We start from the raw sequence: 19,678 nt of genomic DNA on the forward strand, positions 1-19,678 counted from the left end.
GTTTGGGGGTAGATTCTCAGACTCCCGGCGCTCTGCATGGGAATGGAACTGTCTATAAAGGCTGCTGCTCACTTCGCATTTCAGACTGGGCTTCCTGCACACAAGCTGTTGATTCTCTAAAGGAAAATGGTTAGTCGGTGAGTAACTCCTTTTTGTACATTTTCCTTCGCTTCGCATAACTTTCCCATACAAGAATATAGTAAGTTGGTGAGTAAGCAAACTTTTTGCAGACTTTCTGCGTTGCGTAACTGACAGGAGTATGTAAATTGTTGATAAACTGTTGTGCTAAGTTATAAAAATTTAAAAAAGTATTTGTACCTTCTCATTACTATTTTACTGCATGCTACTGTCAAGCAGTTGAACATTTATTTTTCTGGTCTGAGATTGTAGTTTTTGGTTTTGATGAAGTTAAACTTCACATTTAGGGCAGAATGAGGTACCTCATTTTGATTTTTAGGTTGGGCCAGAAAAGTCAGATCACCAGCCTATGCTTTTGTGAATGGATGTTTATTTTGACTTTTGTTTCATTTTCAGAATTCAGCATCCGGCTGGTGGGTACAAGAAAATATTTGAGACGTGTGGAGAATTGAATGAACCTATTCCTGCTATCGTTGTAGGTAGGTGAGGAACAGGTCTTAGGCTCCACTCCCCTTTGGTTTACAAGCAAGAAGGTTGGTGTTATATCATGGCTGAGTGAGGATTGAACACGACAGGGTAACATGGATAATTTCATGCTGTGTTCAGGTGTGATTCCAGAATGGCTGAGTGGCAGTCTATTGCGTCTGGGACCCGGCCTGTTCGAGGTGGGGGCGGAACCTTTCTACCACCTTTTTGATGGCCAGGCCCTCATGCACAAGTTTGACCTAAAGAATGGCCATGTGACCTACTATCGGAAGTAAGCCCCTGCGTGTTGACTTCAGTGATGATGCGTAACACGTTTACACACGGTGGTGGTAAAATCTATATTATGAGGGGGGCATGCAATCATTTTACAGTAACACACTGGTAGTAATTGTGGAGTTTTGTGAAATGTTCCCCTCGGCCAATAAATGTGACTGGAATGTTTTGGGCAACCTCAGCGTGGGCTGTTTCTAATTAAAACAGTGACTAAAGCACAGAGACCTTCTGCTCTCAAAGGCTTCTGAAAGCTAAAACAGAAGTGGGCCTATCAATTCCCAATCTGTAGGTTCCAAGCTACATGTTAATTGTTTTTAAAGGTCCAATGCAGCTGGGTTTTTTTATCTCTATCAAATCATTTCTAGTTAATAATTCAGTACCTTAGTGTGTTTTTTTTGACTGTTTAAATTGAAAAAGTAATTTCTCATGAAAGAATTTTGTTAGGACTGTCTGGGAGTGGTCTGCGTGCGGGACCTAATTGGACGAGCCTAATGAGGGAGAGGCGGTATGCATCCTGAAAACTAACGGTTATTGGCAGAGGTTTAAGTCTTTCTTGGTCAATTAACTTCTACCACCTGGTGATGTCGCCAGACAGGCCAAAACTCCATCCCTCCAAAACAGGCTGAAATTCCAAGTTTTTATTTTTTTATTTTCCTTCTTCCCCCCCACCTACTCTTACACTAACAGGGTATTATCATTTTCACAGTATTATTTCAACTTCAGAGTCGATGTCCGCGCACCCGTGCAAATCTTTTTGGCATAATAAAAAATACCCATAAGTCAGTTTTAGCTAGAGCTATATATTTTTTTGCATTGGATGCGTCTCAATCCGCCAGTCGCACTTCCGCATCTGCGGTGAAAGGTGACCGAGCTAGAGCGGAGTTTGTCAGACCATAAGACATCCCGAAAATTAGTCGTCTTACAAAATCGTCTGTAGTGTACGCAAATGGGACTCTCACAAACGATGGTGTTTTGCTTTATGACCCCCACAAGCATCTTGGGACTTGTCTGAAGTGGGTACAGCTGATCTGACAACTTCTGTCTGGAGTGTCCGAACAGTTTAGGCTAAGTGTCATACATGTTGTTTTGCTCTAGGATGCTCACAAGACTCGTCTGAAGGTCCCCTGGCACCAGTTGTGGGGAAAAAATTAATGGAAGTACAGTGTATATATGGAGACTGTTTAGTGCCAAAAATAAGGCACTAAATGTAAAAAATAAAAATATATATCGCTGATAAAGAACAGACACTTCAGAACCGACTTTCTTTGGATTTTTTGGGGGGACTGTTCCATGTAGTGAAACTGTTATTCAATGTGTTTGGATGGGCTAACAAGGCAGTAAGGCCAACAATGACAGGGCTAGACTGTTAAGTTAACCCTTATGTTCCTCTGTAGATTTGTCAAAACAGATGCCTATGTGCGAGCCATGACAGAGAAAAGAGTGGTCATCACTGAGTTTGGAACAGCAGCCTACCCAGACCCCTGCAAAAATATATTCTCACGGTCTGATTTGCTCTAATTTTATGATAAAGTAAAACAATGTCCTCACAATTCAGTTATTAGGCATTACATAAATTATCCACGCTTTCCTCATTTCATGAACCCTTTTCTTCTGTCTTTGTAGGTTTTTCACCTACTTCAAAGGGATTGAGGTGACAGATAATTGCTTAGTGAATGTGTACCCTGTTGGTGAGGATTTCTATGCCTGCACAGAAACCAACTACATCACCAAAGTGGACCCAGACACACTGGAGACTCTGAAAAAGGTATGTGCTGCTTACCCTGGCTAACATCAGATAGATTGAACATAAGAACTGTCGTACGTCACAAAGGAGAAGTCTCACAAACTTTCTCCAGGTGGACCTGTGTGATTACCTCTCGGTCAATGGGGTGACGGCTCATCCACACATTGAAAGTGATGGAACGGTGTACAACCTTGGGAACTGTTTTGGGAAGAACATGTCATTGGCCTACAACATTGTAAAAATTCCTCCCAGACAGAAAGGTTAGTTCTGCATATAGCATTGAGACAATTGTTCTTGAAGTGAGATGTCCCTAAATTAAGTGCATTGGGTCTTGTCTTTTTCTGATGCTTGTTTTCAGACAAGTCCGACCCCATTGCAAAGTCCAAGGTTCTTGTGCAGATACCCAGCAGTGAGAGATTCAAGCCCTCGTATGTTCATAGGTTAGTGACATCGTTGATTGAGTTCACATTCTATATTGCAACACTCATGCTTATTACATTTATTTCAATACTTTTTCTTTGTCGTCCATCAGCTTTGGAATGACAGAAAACTACTTTGTCTTTGTTGAGACTCCAATAAAGATCAACCTTCTAAAATTCTTGACTGCTTGGAGCATCTGGGGCACAAATTACATGGATTGCTTTGAGTCAAACGAAACCATGGGTGTAAGTAAACTTAGACCGCTATTAGACCACTATTCTTAGACCACTATTCTCTAACTGTATACAAAGCCTGTTAGCGTTTCACTTTTGATTAATATAGTGCCAATATATCAATCTCACTATTACAAATGTCTTCATCACCAGATAATAGTATTTTTCTTATATAGACATGGTTCCATCTGGCTATGAAGGACCCAGCTAAATACATAGAGCATAAATTCAGGACCTCTGCCTTCAATCTCTTCCATCACATCAACAGCTATGAGGACGATGGCTTCATCGTTGTTGACCTGTGCACTTGGAAAGGGTAGGTAATTGACCAGTTGTTGTAATGACTTGAGAATAACATGTACCAGACACTTATCCAGTGCCCCTTTCTTTTGTTTGGTTTCAGTCATGAGTTTGTCTACAACTACCTATATCTGGCCAACCTGCGGGAGAACTGGGAGGAAGTGAAGAAAGCTGCTATGAGGGCACCTCAACCGGAGGTCCGGCGATACGTTCTGCCTATAGACGTCCACAGAGTAAGCTTTGTGCCCTTATTCTTGTCATTTCTGAAATGAGTAGTAATCACTGCTTTGATGTTATCATCTCAGGATAGAGGACTATATCAGTGAAGTCTTTCCCTTTTGTACTTGCAGGAGAAACAGGGGAAGAATCTGATATCCCTTCCGTACACCACAGCCACTGCAGTGATGCGCAGTGATGGAACCATCTGGCTGGAGCCTGAGGTTCTGTTTTCTGGACCACGACAAGGTAACCCACACACAGCGTGTTTCATTAAACCTTTATGGTTCCCCTTTTCTTTTACCATCTGATGCCACTAACTATCTGTTCTTTCATATCATCAGTCGTAAGATTTTCCTTATTCGGTAGAATCAGTCATTGAAAATCCTTTATCACTGCAGCATTTGAGTTCCCTCAGATCAACTACAGTAAGTTCTCTGGGAAGAACTACAGCTATGCCTATGGACTGGGTCTGAACCACTTCATCCCTGACAGGGTAAGTTTAGCACGCAGACAAGAACTAGTAGTACATTATCCAACTCTGATTAGGTTTATGATTAAACTAACCTGCTGATAGTCATTCAGGGATTGAGTTTGATTGTGTCCTGCTCCAGATTTGCAAACTGAACGTGAAGACCAAGGAGACGTGGGTGTGGCAGGAGCCAGACTCATACCCCTCAGAACCCATCTTTGTGCAGACCCCAGACTCTGTGGAGGAAGATGACGGTAAACAGAAGGGTTTTAGGCGATTCTATAATATCACAATCTGTTGTCTAACATTTCAACTGGATCAGGTGGCATGAATTACCATACCTAAGCAGTGTTGGGTTCTAAATAACAGGAAAAAACTGCCGGAGAACTATAAAAGCTCAAACCAAGTTTATTCACCCAATGTGTCAGGTAGCTGAACAGACAGACATGTTCCCACCAGCACAAGTGTGTGTGTGTATATACAGTTGAAGTCGGAAGTTTACATACACCTTAGCCAAATACATTTAAACTCAGTTTTCACAATTCCTGGCATTTAATCCTAGTAAAAATTCCATCTTATGTCAGTTAGGATCATCACTTTATTTTAAGAATGTGAAATGTCAGAATAATAGTAGAGAGAATGATTTATTTCTTTCATCACATTCCCAGTGGCTCAGACGTTTACATACACTCAATTAGTATTTGGTAGCATTGCCTTAAACAATTTAATCTTGGGTCAAATGTTTTGGGTAGCCTTCCACAAGCTTCCAACAATAAGTTGGGTGAATTTTGGCCCATTCCTCCTGACAGAGCTGGTGTACCTGAGTCAGGTTTTCTAGGCCTCCTTGCTCGCACACGCTTTTTCAGTTCTGCCCGCAAATTTTCTATAGGATTGAGGTCAGGGCTTTCTGATGGCCACTCCAATACCTTGACTTTGTTGTCCTTAAGCCATTTTTCCACAACTTTGGAAGTATGCTTGGGGTCAATGTCCATTTGGAAGACCCATTTGCGACCGAGCTTCAACTTCCTGACTGATGTCTTGAGAAGTTGCTTCAATATATCCACAATTTTACTTCCTCATAATGCCATCTATTTTGTGATGTGCACCAGTCCCTCCTGCAGCACAGCACCCCCACAGCACCGTGCTTCACGGTTGGGTTGGTGTTCTTCGGCTTGCAAGCCTCCCCCTTTTTCCTCCAAACATAACGATGGTCATTATGGCCAAACAGTTCTATTTTTGTTTCATCAGACCAGAAGACATTTCTCCAAAAAGTACGATCCTTGTCCCCATGTGCAGTTGCAAACCGTAGTCTGGCTTTTTTATGGCGGTTTTGGAGCAGTGTCTTCCTTGCTGAAGCGGCCTTTCAGGTTGTCGATTATAGGACTTGTTTTACTGTGGATATAGATACTTTTGTACCCGTTTCCTCCAGCATCTTCACAAGGTCCTTTGCTGTTGTTCTGGGATTGATTTGAACTTTTCGCACCAAAGTACGTTCATCTCTAGGAGACAGAACGCGTCTCCTTCCTGAGCGGTATGATGGCTGCGTGGTCCCCTGGTGTTTATACTTGCGTACTTTTGTTTGTACAGATTTACGTGGTACATTCAGGTGTTTGGAAATTGCTCTCAAGGATGAACCAGACTTGTGAAGGTCTAAAATGGTTTTTCTAAGGTCTTGGCTGATTTCTTTTGATTGTCCAATGATGTCAAGCAAAGAGGCACTGAGTTTGAAGGTAGGCCTTGAAATACATCCACAGATACACCTCCAATTGACTCAAATTATGTCAATTAGCCTATCAGAAGCTTCTAAAGCCATGACATAATTTTCTGGAATTTTCCAAGCTGTTGAAAGGCACAGTCAACTTAGTGTATGTAAACTTCTGACCCACTGGAATTGTGATGCAGTGAAATAATCTGTCTGTAAACAATTGTTGGAAAAATTACTTGTCGGGCACAAAGTAGATGTCCTAACCGACTTGCCAAAACTATAGTTAACAAGAAATATGTGGAGCAGTTGAAAACTAGTTTTAATGACTCCAACCTAAGTGTATGTAAACCTCTGACTTCAACTGTATATGTGTATCTATCTCCAGCCCACAATATGGGTGAAGTCTCCTCCTTCCCTCTAAATATTACAACTTCCTGCCTAGCAATAAATGTAAGTGATGTGGGTAATAAACTGTTCCTTCTCGCTTAATGGGACCTGAACTGAACTCGGCTCCCATTCCTCACTAATCCACAGCTCTCCACCCTTATCAGTGACCGCAACCATATACGTTCCTCCTACAGATAACCATTCACTTCTGTTTTAGAAACCAGACTGTGGCCCTTCTCCTTTCCATAGGATACCTGATGATTTAACCGTATTTCAAGTTTATAAGTCAGAACCCATCAGTAGGATTCACCTTAGTGTGACGTAAAATGCTGACATACCGGCAGTATACAACTTGAAATACAAATGTAGGTATGCCTCTCTCGCACACTTCTGGTTTTGTGGTTGTGATACTGCTCTCTTTTCCTCCTGCTAGGGGTGTTGTTGAGCATCGTGGTGAACCCTGGAGCAGACCAGAGGCCAGGGTACCTCCTCATCCTCAATGCCAGAGATCTGACAGAGATTGCACGGGCTGAGGTGGAGGTTATCATCCCTGTCACCTTCCATGGAATGTACAAGCCTTAGGACCACTTTCTCAACACATCAACAGAACAATCATAATACTAAAACTGTTGGATTATACTTTACACAAGACATCTAGTTACAGTGCATTTGGAAATGATTCAGACATCTTCCCTTTTTCCACATTTTTTACGTTACAGCCTTATTCTAAAATGGATAAAAAATAGTTCAGCAATCTACACACAATACCCCATAATGACCAAGTGTCATTATATTTTAGACATTATTGAAAATGTATTTATCAAAATACAAATACCTTATTTCCATAAATATTTAGACATTTTGCTATGAGATTTGAAATTGAGCTCCGGTGCATCCTGTTTCCATTTATCATCCTTGAGATGTTTCTGCAACTTGATTGGAGTCCACCTGTGGTAAATTAAATTGATTGGCCATGATTTGGAAAGGCACACACCTGTCTACATAAGGTTCCACAGTTGACGGTGCTTGTCAGAGCAAAAACTAAGCCATGAGATCGAAGGAATTGTTCGGAGAGCTCCGAGACAGGAATGTTGAGGCACAGATCTGGGGAAGGGTACCAAAAACTGTCTGCAGCATTGAAGGTCACCAAGAACACAGTGGCCTCCATCATTCTTTAATGGAAGAAGTTTGGAACCACCAAGACTCTTCCTAGAGCTGGCTGCCCGGCCAAACTGATTAATCAGGGGAGAAGGGCCTTGGTCAGGAAGGTGACCAAGAACCCGATGGTCACTTGGACAGCGCTCTAAAGTTCCTCTGTGGCGATGGGAGAACCTTCCAGAAGGACAAACATCTCTGCAGCACACCACCAATCAGGCCTTTATGGTAGAGTGGCCAGAAGGAAGCCACTCCTCAGTAAAAGGCACATGACATCCCGCTTGGAGTTTGCCAAAAGGCACTTAAAAGTACTCTCAGGCCATGAGAAACAAGATTCTCTGGTCTGATGAAACCAAGATTGAACTCTTAGGCCTGAATGCCAAGCATCACATCTGGAGGAAACCTGACACCATCCCTACGATGAAGCGGGATAGCAGCATGATGTGGGTATGTTTTTCAGCAGCAGGGACTGGGAGACTAGTCAGGATCGAGGCAAAGTACAGAGATCCTTGATGAAGTCCTGTTGCGCTCTGGAGCAGGTTAACAACCCTAAGCACACAGTCAAGACAACGCAGGAGTGGTTTCAGGGTGTCTCTGAATGCCCTTGAGTGGCCCAACCTGAGCCCGGACTTATCATATCAAACATCTTTGGAGACCTGATAATAGCTATGCAGCAACGCTCCCCATCCAATCTGACAGAGCTTGAGAAGATCGGCAGAGAAGATTGGGAGAAACTCCCCAAATACAGGTGTGCCAAGCTTGTAGCGTCATGCCAAGAAGACTCAAGGCTGTAATCGCTGCCAAATGTGCTTCAACAAAGTACTGAGTAAAGGGTCTGACTACTTAGTAAATGTGATATTTCAGTTTTTTTTAAATTGCAACATTGTCTACAAACCGTTTTTTGCTTTGTCATTATGGGGTGTTAGGTTCTAATTCTCAGAGTAAATAACTCAAGGACACTAGAGAAGCTTAACCAAGTTGAATTGTTCCCAAAGGGTCGATACAGCTGTAATTCAGACTCAGACATGGCTTCCCCCGTGGTGGTATTCATACCCCACTTTGGGTGGAGTCTCCTCCTTATCGCTAAACATTGCATCATTCTTGCTAAGCAGGGAACTAAGTGATATGAGCCTTCAACGGTTTCTCCCCTTATCAGTACTGTCACATGCGATTGTTTTCCCTGCACTCAGCCCCTCCCAAGCTTCATCATGGCACCCCTCATTTCTCTTTCGTAGCTAATGTTCCTATACCTCTGAGTATAACAATGTTCCAAGTTTAGCCCCGAATCCAAAAGGGGTATTGAGCATAGATTGAGGTGGAAAAAAACTATTAATCCACTTTAGAATAAGGTTGTAAATTAACAATGTGGAAAAAGTCAAGGGGTCTGGATACTTTTCAAATGCACTATCATTTGAGTATCCATTTGTTGAGGCATCGCTGGTGTTGCCTATGGAATGTACTGTTTGATCATGTAGCCTGTTCATTTGCTTAGTCCACATAGTAATGTAAACTCAGAAAAAAAAGAAACGTTCCTTTTTCAGGACTCTGTCTTTCAAAGAGAATTCATTAAAATCCAAATAACTTCACAGATCTTCATTGTAAAGGGTTTAAACACTGTTTCCCATGCTTGTTCAATGAACCATAAACAATTAGTGAACATGCACTTGTGGAACGGTCGTTAAGACACTAACAGCTTACAGACGGTAGGCAATTAAGGTCACAGTTATGCAAACTTAGGACACTAAAGAGGCCTTTCTACTGACTCTGGAAAAACACCAAAAGAAAGATTCCCAGGGTCCCTACTCATCTAAGTGAATGTGCCTTAGGCATGCTGCAAGAAGGCATGAGGACTGCAGATGTGGCCAGGGCAATAAATTGCAATGTCCGTACTGTGAAACGCCTAAGACAGCACTACAGGGAGACGGGACGGACAGCTAATCGTCCTCGCAATGGCAGACCACACGTAACAACACCTGCACAGGATCGGTACATCCGAACATCACACCTGCGGGACGGGTACAGGTTGGCAACAACAACTGCCCGAATTAAACCAGGAATGCACAATCCCTCCATCAGTGCTCAGACTGTCCTCAATAGGCTGTGAGAGGCTGGACTGGCCTTTAGGCCTGTTGTAAGGCAGGTCCTCACCACCGGCAACAACGTTGCCTATGGGCACAAACCCACCGTCGTTGGACCAGACAGGACTGGCAAAAAAGTGCTCTTCACTGACGAGTCGCGGTTTTGTCTCACCAGGGGTGATAGTCGGATTCGCGTTTATCGTCGAAGGAATAAGCGTTTCACCGAGGCCTGTACTCTGGAGCGGGATGGAGGTGGAGGGTCCATCATGGTCTGGGGCGGTGTCACAGCACCATCGAACTGAGCTTGTTACCATTGCAGGCAATCTCAACGCTGTGCGTTACAGGGAAGACATCATCATCCTTCATGTGGTACCCTTCCTGAAGGCTCGTCCTGACATGACCCTCTAGCATGACAATGCCAACAGCCATACTGCTCATTCGGTGTGTGATTTCCTGCAAGACAGGAATGTCAGTGTTCTGCCAATGCCAGCGAAGAGCCCAAATCTCAATCCCATTGAGCATGTCTGGGACTTGTTGGATCTGAGGGTGAGGGCTAGGGCCATTCCCCCCCAGAAATGTCCGGGAACTTGCAGGTGCCTCGGAAGAGTGGGGTAACATCTCACTGCAAGAACTGGCAAATATGGTGCAGTCCATGAGGAGATGCACTGCAGTACTTAATGCAGCTGATGGCCACACGAGATACTGACTGTTACTTTTGATTTTGACACCCCCTTTGTTCATGGACACATTATTCAATTTCTGTTTGTCAGATGTCTGTGGAACTTGTTCAGTTTGTCAGTTGTTGAATCTTATGTAATTAATATTGACACATGATAAGTTTGCTGAAAATAAACGCAGTTGACAGTGAGAGGACGTTTCTTTTTTTGCCGAGTTTGTCTTAACCTTGAACCTTAAATTGTGCTGCATAATGAGAATTTACAGCAGACTTATTTGAGATTTCTATGGTACATGTTTCAACTTGTATTTACAAATGTATTCAGCTACTTTTATACAAATAAACAAATTGTATTGATAGTGTTATTACATTACAAATCTCAACAAAAACATTTTTGTGTGATGGTACACATTGTTTAGCTAATTAGTTCCTCTGTAAAGGTGTTTTGTCAAATAGATTTAACATCATACTTCTGCTAAAGGTAATTGTTTAAAATAAAAACCAGTGAGTCAGCTTCTCACAGAGTAATGATGTACTTAATTTGTCTTTGAAGAGCTGATATTCCTGTTTGATTTTCAGGCAATTACTCAACCTGATGAGCATGAAGAGAAACATGGAATGGGCATGTGTAAACTGATCAGGATTTCCACTCAAAGGATTTGCAACACTATTTTTTTTCGAACCAAGTGGCATTCAATAATCCTGCATCTTAAAGGCAAACCCCAAAATAATGACTTGTGATGGCCAGAGCCAAATAAACTATGCCATTATGTAATGGTTTTGGTTTTTCCAAGGAAAATCTCAACAGCTGCTTCCAGTCAGTGAGGACCAGCCAATTCTCTGTGAACCTATATAAGTGTCAGGTATGATTCTCAAAGAGTTACCTTCCCCGTGTCCTGGGGAAGAATCACTCCACCCTAGAGTCTGCCAGACGAAGAACGCAGAGCTCTCCTTTAACCTAAAAGGATAAACACTCCTGGTAGCCCTTTACACTCGTAACATTATACGGGTTGAAAATGGCAGATTTGGACACTGATAAGCGCCTAAATTGGAACGCAGTGGCTGCAAAGTAACATACTACACATGACTTCAGAGTTCTGGCTCTGCGCTTTCCAGCGCTGTATGGGTTTTGACTGACCGCTGTTCTGAACTTGAACACTGCATGCGACAAGAAGTTTGCAAGTTTTTGGTTTCCTGTGGGAATTGCTGTAAATTACGAGGACTATGTATTTTGAAAGGATGAGGATTATAATAAATATTGCTTTGTCATACAAACAAGCCAAACCCCTGTGAATCCGAACGCGCACTTCACATTTCCATATAAAACCAATGCTATATACAGTGTCAACGTTTATGATCACTATGTTTGATGTACAGTTACAAGATGCCAGCATTGGGTTGTCCTCAACAGAATGAGCCTATCTTTGTTGCATTGTGAAGAAAATTTGCTGTGGACCAAGCATCTGAATGCACACGACTCCATTCTATGCGCACCAAAATGATCTGTTTCTCTGAATTTCTTTGTGAAAGCCTAACACTGTAAGATATATTTTATAATTTAGCTAGTCATGTTGGCAATAGTACAAGCTTTAATAGTACAAGCTTTCATGTGGGCTTTATGCCCACATGAATCAGATTGCAATTTATAATGGACTGTTTTTGGATTGCGTAAACAACAGTAATTGTGTAAAGATGGAGATGCAGGGTTGTGTTCCAAACAAAACAACTACAAGTGTTTTTGCTCTAATTCCCCAATGGCACAGCTAGGAGAGCTAAAAAAAAAAAAAAAAAGTTGAAGACTTCTTTTGAGTCATAAAAGTGCCTTGAAATTACTTACACCAGTTAGCCTCTCACTCAAACCCTTTTAATTTGGGGGTTTTATGTTGCGCCAACCCCACATTTTACAATAATATTCTTATGTTACTGAATGTATCCAGAGTATTTTTAGATTTTGTTATCAACAAATGTGGTGAAAAGTACAGTAAATGTAAAATGCACATAAAATCAACAGTGTAATGTTTGGATTATGTCAGGTGATCTGTTGTGTCCTCACCTTTCCTCTAATAATTTCCCCATAATCTCCAAACTGTTCCCTTTTAATTGCTACCATGGTCATGTGTATGCTTTCCATATTTCTTTCCATATTTTGCTTTCCATATTTCTTCCTGAAACACACACAAAAGACAGGGACCAGTTTCGTTCGTATTTTCAATATATAAAGGAATTGATGTGTAGGCACAAGGCAGATTTTCATAGTGACTACTACTGGCCATATTGGACAAACCATAGCATAACTCTCAGGGCCATGGCAACAGTGATTTTTGGAACAGAGACATGCCACAGCAGACGTCATGGAACCATGAGCCTTTAGTCTGTTGGTCTCTGCCTACAGGAGAGAGAGTATAAATACTCACAGATCTGTTCCATGACTAACACCAGCCAACCTTTTTAAGACACTGACATGAAATTCCACAGCCATGTTTAAGAATGAGTGTGAGAACTGAGCGCATAAGTGTCTGCTAAATGACAAATGTAAAACAACAGCTAATGAAACATTCTGATGACATGGCGTTTTGAATTCAAGACCTGATTCTAATCATAGTACTATATAACAGAGCTGGCTGAGTTCCACAGGAATGTCTGTGTGTTTACAAAGGCATGTTGAGATGCCTCACTGTGCTCCTCTTCACCAGTTTTTGTGCGTCACAACAATGTGTTCTTTCATTCTGTGGTGAGTGCTCAGGGTTGCCTGCAGTGCCACTCCTGGGTTTAGAAAAGGGTCCACTCTGGCGTTGGAACGGTGTTCTGTAGAAATATCAGGGGGGTGTCTCGCTGGTCACACAGCTAGACAGAGTGGCTGCCTTTCAATGATGCATTCTGCGTTAGCTCCCCATTACTCGCCACATTGCCAACCTGATGCCTGAAGAAAAACATTCAAATCAGGCAATTACACTTGAATAAAACGTATTGCCTTTATAAAAAATGTGTACTTTAAGTGGAGTTTTTAAGAATGAAAAACTAAAGTAAACTTTCTGTCGAGATTTATTAAGGTTTTCAACAAGTAATTTCTGTTATCCAGACCGAATGTTTGAGCACCATCACCTGATCAAGATTGCAATACCCTCTGCATCTAGAATATTTCACTGCCATGGCAATGAGCCGATCTGTAAAGGCAGATGAAAGCTGGCTGAAGAGACTTATTTTCCTTGTGTTCTCCATTCTCATTCAAAAAGATTGCCCATCTTAATCTGGTTCTTGTTTTGGTAGGGAAAGATATGATTGGTCAGAACACACCAAACTGATTTGCAAATTAACAGGGTTAAACTTTGGGCAGCAGGTAGCCTAGTGGTTAGATAGTTGGGCCAGTAACTGAAAGGTTGCTAGATTGAATCCCCGAGCTGACAAGATAAAAATCTGTGATTCTGAACGAGACACTGTTCCTAGGCCGTCATTGTAAATATGAATTTGTTCTTAACTGACTTGCCTAGTTAAATAAAGGTTAAACAAAAAAATACTTTATTGTCCTGATGCTCTTTTGTTGAACATTCTGCTTAAAAAATGTGTCAGGTAATTAATATTTTATTTGAACATAGATCATTTAAGAGGTTCCTATATGCATGTACTTTATGAAGCAATGAAAGACTGCATGAAAATATAATTAAGTTAGTTGTAAAAGTCTGACCTTTAAGAAAAAGTCTAGATGGCATCTTGTAGGAGGATAGGTAAATGCTTCAAAACTAAAAACTATCACACAATCAACAGCATCCTCCTTGGTCTTAAGCAGGGAAGATCTCAGACTGCAGATGAAATCATTTGATCAGTAGTATTAGTGTTCTGTTGTATCTTTATACGAGTCATTCATTAGTTGTATTGGTCTCAGTGATTCTAGTTCACACCTGAAGAGGAGGGAATGCACCTCCACTCTCCAACAAGTAGACTAGCTGGTTCTGGATGGCCACATCCTGGGCTCTGAGCTGCTTCTTGACAGTTATGGGGTAGGCTGTACCACCACTCAGTGACATCATTAGCAATAAACACACACCACAGTCCGTTGATTTGACCTATGCCTGCAACAGTGGAGAGTGCCCAAAGTCATTATGATGATTATAACACCTATTCTTATTTATACATACTTCATTATTACAATGCACTGGACCAAGAGATTTCCCTTGCTGCCAAATTTGAGGTTGGACATTTAGATGAGTGACAGGCATGCATTAAGAGCATCCATCACTGACAGAGCAGAGCACCCTCTCTACTTGTTACTCAGCCTGCTGAGGGGATGTCTCCATAGAGCAGGCTCATTCCAGCGAAGGGAGACCGCTCAAGTTAGTATCCATTTTCTAACAGCATGCGTACCCGGTCCGTAACCAACATATTTTTGTTTCTCTGGGTGTGCCTCTTTACTGCATTCTCTCCACCCACTTCTTTAAGTATTATAGTATTAAAATATACCTGCAAGGGCCACCATAGTCAGAAGGCTGGTACAATACAGCACAAATGGAAAAATAGTTGATACACTGACATTGCTGAGTTATATGGAGTTGCTACCTACAGTGCCTTGCGAAAGTATTCGCCCCCCTTGAACTTTGCGACCTTTTGCCACATTTCAGGCTTCAAACATAAAGATATAAAACTGTATTTTTTTGTGAAGAATCAACAACAAGTGGGACACAATCATGAAGTGGAACGACATTTATAGGATATTTCAAACTTTTTTAACAAATCAAAAACTGAAAAATTGGGCGTGCAAAATTATTCAGCCCCCTTAAGTTAATACTTTGTAGCGCCACCTTTTGCTGCGATTACAGCTGTAAGTCGCTTGGGGTATGTCTCTATCAGTTTTGCACATCGAGAGACTGACATTTTTTCCCATTCCTCCTTGCAAAACAGCTCGAGCTCAGTGAGGTTGGATGGAGAGCATTTGTGAACAGCAGTTTTCAGTTCTTTCCACAGATTCTCGATTGGATTCCGGTCTGGACTTTGACTTGGCCATTCTAACACCTGGATATGTTTATTTTTGAACCATTCCATTGTAGATTTTGCTTTATGTTTTGGATCATTGTCTTGTTGGAAGACAAATCTCCGTCCCAGTCTCAGGTCTTTTGCAGACTCCATCAGGTTTTCTTCCAGAATGGTCCTGTATTTGGCTCCATCCATCTTCCCATCAATTTTAACCATCTTCCCTGTCCATCCTGAAGAAAAGCAGGTCCAAACCATGATGCTGCCACCACCATGTTTGACAGTGGGGATGGTGTGTTCAGCTGTGTTGCTTTTACACCAAACATAACGTTTTGCATTGTTGCCAAAAAGTTCAATTTTGGTTTCATCTGACCAGAGCACCTTCTTCCACATGTTTGGTGTGTCTCCCAGGTGGCTTGTGGCAAACTTTAAACGACACTTTTTATGGATATCTTTAAGAAATGACTTTCTTCTTGCCACTCTTCCATAAAGGCCAGATTTGTGCAATATACATTGTTGTCCTATGGACAGAGTCTCCCACCTCAGCTGTAGATCTCTGCAGTTCATCCAGAGTGATCATGGGACTCTTGGCTGCATCTCTGATCAGTCTTCTCCTTGTATGAGCTGAAAGTTTAGAGGGACGGCCAGGTTTTGGTAGATTTGCAGTGGTCTGATACTCCTTCCATTTCAATATTATCGCTTGCACAGTGCTCCTTGGGATGTTTAAAGCTTGGGAAATCTTTTTGTATCCAAATCCGGCTTTAAACTTCTTCACAACAGTATCTCGGACCTGCCTGGTTTGTTCCTTGTTCTTCATGATGCTCTCTGCGCTTTTAACGGACCTCTGAGACTATCACAGTGCAGGTGCATTTATACGGAGACTTGATTACACACAGGTGGATTGTATTTATCATCATTAGTCATTTAGGTCAACATTGGATCATTCAGAGATCCTCACTGAACTTCTGGAGAGAGTTTGCTGCACTGAAAGTAAAGGGGCTGAATAATTTTGCACGCCCAATTTTTCAGTTTTTGATTTGTTAAAAAAGTTTGAAATATCCAATAAATGTCGTTCCACTTCATGATTGTGTCCCACTTGTTGTTGATTCTTCACAAAAAAAATACAGTTTTATATCTTTATGTTTGAAGCCTGAAATGTGGCAAAAGGTCGCAAAGTTCAAGGGGGCCGAATACTTTCGCAAGGCACTGTACCTTTGTTGGCATGCCTGGCTGTTTCGTAGGTTAGCCTGGAATCAGTAGGCGCTGGTGGGAGGACCTATAGGAGGATGGACTCATTGTAATGGATAGAATGGTATAGATGGAACGGAGTCAAACGTGGTTTCCATATGTTTGATACCGTTCCCTTAATTCCATTCCAGTCATTACAATGAGCCAGTCCTCCTATAGCTCCTCCCACCAGCCTCCTCTGCCTGGAATACATCATTGTGAATTGGCTGGAGGGCATCATCTAAAACTGGAAAGGCACTTAGCAATCGCCTTCCGCGCACACTGGTGCTCATCAAGTATGAAGACACTGGCTGCTGTTTAGCTCGGCCTGACAGAATCTGTGCCAAACGTTGCCATAGGTTGCCTGCTGATATGCTTGAGTGTAAACAGCGTTCTGGACACCTGGGCATGCTAGATGTGCACGGGTCAACGTTCCATAGAGTTGACAGATGAGCTATAAATAGGACGTAGTCTGCCTTTGATCCTCAAACCCCTGAAAAGCAATGAATGGATGACATGGTTGTTATAAATCACATTTTATTGGTCACGTACACATATTTAGCAGATGTTATTGCAAGTGTAGTGAAAGGTTTGTGTTCCAACAGTGCAGTTGTATCTAACAATTCACAACAATACACACACATTTAAAAGTAAAAGAATGGAATTAAGAAATATATCAATGTTAGATTGAGCAATGTCGGAGTGGCATTGACTAAAATACAGTAGAATCGAAAACAGTATATACATATGAGATGAGTAAAGCCGTATGTGAACATTATTTAAACATTATTAAAGTGACTAGTGTTCCATTATTACAGTGGCCAGTGATAACCGGCTACCACCCAGTTATTCAACCCTGCAGCCTCTAAGGTGCAGGGTTGAATAACCAGGTGGTAGCCGGCTAGTTATGGCTATTTAACAGTCTGATGACCTTGGGATAGAAGCTGTTTTTCAGTCTCCCAGTACCAGCTTTGATGCACCTGTACTGACCTCGCTTTCTGGATGATAGCGGGGTGAAAAGGCCGTGGCGCGGGTGGTTAATGTCCTTGATGGTCTTTTTGGCCTTCCTGTGACATTGGGTGCTGTAGGTTTCCTGGAGGGCAGGTAGTTTGCCCCTGGTGATGCGTTGGGCAGACCATCCTCTGGAGAGCCCTTTGGTTGTGGGCGGTGCAGTTGCCGTACCAGGCGGTGATACAGCCCGACAGGTTTGTGAGGGTTTTAGGGGCCAAGCCAAATTTCTTCAGCCTTCTGAGGTTGAAGAGGCGCTGGGGATCATTGGGGATCATTCAATATTCCCTTTCTTTTGTTGTTCAGTGAAATCATCCCATGTGAAGAGTCAACTCATTTAATTAAAGTTCAATTCATAACTAAATTGTTGTTTTTTTCTATTGGAAGGATTTCATCATTTGCAATTTGTCTACTTATGATAAGGTAAAAGGTTTATGTTTCTGTCTCCATATGATATGGCTAATATATCCAATGCAAAAAACATCTACATTTAAATGGTATTAAAATTAATTGACATATATTCCCATTAATTCCCACGGAAAGTTTCCACCTCTGAATATTCCCCAAAATGTGCAACCCTAGCAATAACACAAGGATAACCCTGATAAAAGAGTTTCAAGACAAAGTTTCATACTTCTAAATGTCTTTAAGGATGAAACTACATGAGTTTTCATAGCCTACTGTTATATTACACAAAGACAAACCCAGTTGGTCAGATGATCATCAGTTTTCTCTGGATGATGCAAAGCACACATTGAGCAGTCTTGTTTCGCTTTGAAGACTGGAACAAAAAGAGGACCACATTTTTATGCATTGTTGACATAATTAAAGATGCTTTCTGGAACCCATCATTTTAAAGGTTGTGCTTCAAATACTAAATCTGTCCCTCACAGTTGCATACTACATTGTTCTCTCACTGTCTGTGCTTTGCCCCCTTCCCACACCCTGTAGCAAAGGGTCCCCCAAAGATCGTCTTTCTGCTTTACATGACCTATTGGAGACGAAAGTTTATCTCAAAAACACCTAGTCAACCTTGTTTTAATCTACTGTAAGTCTGAGAATTTCCCTCCTTTTTTCTGTATTTCCTGTTAGCCTAATGCAGAATACAAATAACACCTCCCCTAATGGCTAAAACAGAAAAACAGAAAGGTTCCATGAGATCACCATGTGGGATTATGGCACATGAATTACAACAACTACAGTAGGTACATCAAACCTACATCAAAGTACATTATACCTCCCAAAATGTATTTTCCGGTATCAGTATTTCCTTTTTCAGGCTTTTTTCCTGAGGTTCAACACTTACAGCCAAATGTTTAATACCCCGGGTATACCCAGAAAAAATTCTGGAAAGTCTATAGATACAGTGGTCAGGGATCACTTTATTAGGTACAACCCCCTTTGCATCTGGAACAGTGTGAATTAAAAACAGTTGATGAAACTGGGAAAGGAGATAGACTGTTCAAGTTTTTAAGTCCAGTTGGAGTTTAATTTCAGTCACTGCAAGCTGAGTGTTGGAATGATTAAAAAAACTGTTTTGTAATTTTTCTGAGTTACAAAAGACCATCACAGACTGTGCTGTCATTTTGCACACTCTAAAGTTCAAACAAACGGTAACATAAAACCTGAATACTTCTCTGCATGCTTTAGTGTCTAGAAGGTCAAGACCACTGGACTTGGTGTATGTAGGAGCAATTTATTTTCGTGAATATGGTGGTGAACCTAATAAAGTGGCAACTGAGTGTAGATATCACAAACAACTCCTTTGAGCATTGTCTGTCTGTTATACGTTTGATCAATGGGTAGGCTCACTTGGATATATAGAGTTGAAGGTAAAGACAAAAAGATGAAAGTAAGACATTAAAACACTGGCAGAATTCTTTCATCCATATTCATTCACAAAAAAACATGTATTTTAAAGTATAAATACCATTCTAAGACCACTGTCTTTCTGAATGTTTTAAAAGGTTTGGAAATAGTTATTTCTGTAAGGAATGTGAATTGAAAGGGATTTGGTAATACCTATGTAGGTGGCATAGTTTCTACACTGGTATAATTAGAGCGTTGGACTAGTAACCGGAAGGTTGCAAGTTCAAATCCCCGAGCTGACAAGGTACAAATCTGTCGTTCTGCCTCTAAACAGGCAGTTAACCCACTGTTCCTAAGCCGTCATTGAAAATAAGAATTTGTTCTTAACT

General features: G+C 41.5%; 1 protein-coding gene and 1 pseudogene across 1 annotated transcript; one reads left to right on the top strand and one right to left on the bottom strand.

The window, feature by feature from the left end:
* Positions 1-54: 54 nt before the first annotated feature.
* On the top strand, positions 55-7,068 carry LOC139407626 (retinal Mueller cells isomerohydrolase). The gene is made up of 14 exons (XM_071151459.1): positions 55-137; positions 535-617; positions 745-895; positions 2,292-2,399; positions 2,521-2,662; positions 2,754-2,901; positions 3,000-3,081; positions 3,174-3,306; positions 3,471-3,610; positions 3,698-3,827; positions 3,945-4,059; positions 4,212-4,306; positions 4,425-4,536; positions 6,808-7,068. The coding sequence occupies exons 1-14, from the start codon at positions 127-129 to the stop codon at positions 6,954-6,956; spliced, it is 1,599 nt and encodes a 532-aa protein (XP_071007560.1). The 5' UTR covers positions 55-126; the 3' UTR covers positions 6,957-7,068.
* A 6,970-nt stretch (positions 7,069-14,038) lies between these two features.
* LOC139407951 (methylcrotonoyl-CoA carboxylase beta chain, mitochondrial-like) lies at positions 14,039-16,979 on the bottom strand (annotated as a pseudogene).
* Between the last annotated feature and the right edge of the window lie 2,699 nt (positions 16,980-19,678).

This window comes from Oncorhynchus clarkii, chromosome 4 (assembly GCF_045791955.1).
Source record: "Oncorhynchus clarkii lewisi isolate Uvic-CL-2024 chromosome 4, UVic_Ocla_1.0, whole genome shotgun sequence".
Classification (NCBI taxonomy): domain Eukaryota; kingdom Metazoa; phylum Chordata; class Actinopteri; order Salmoniformes; family Salmonidae; genus Oncorhynchus; species Oncorhynchus clarkii.

What these genes read in the sequence shown, in the direction of transcription:
- LOC139407626 (XM_071151459.1), top strand. An exon ending in TGCAAAAATATATTCTCACG is followed by an intron (nt 2,400 to 2,520) that starts GTCTGATTTGCT and finishes CTGTCTTTGTAG; the next exon opens with GTTTTTCACCTACTTCAAAG. An exon ending in TGCCTATAGACGTCCACAGA is followed by an intron (nt 3,828 to 3,944) that starts GTAAGCTTTGTG and finishes TTGTACTTGCAG; the next exon opens with GAGAAACAGGGGAAGAATCT.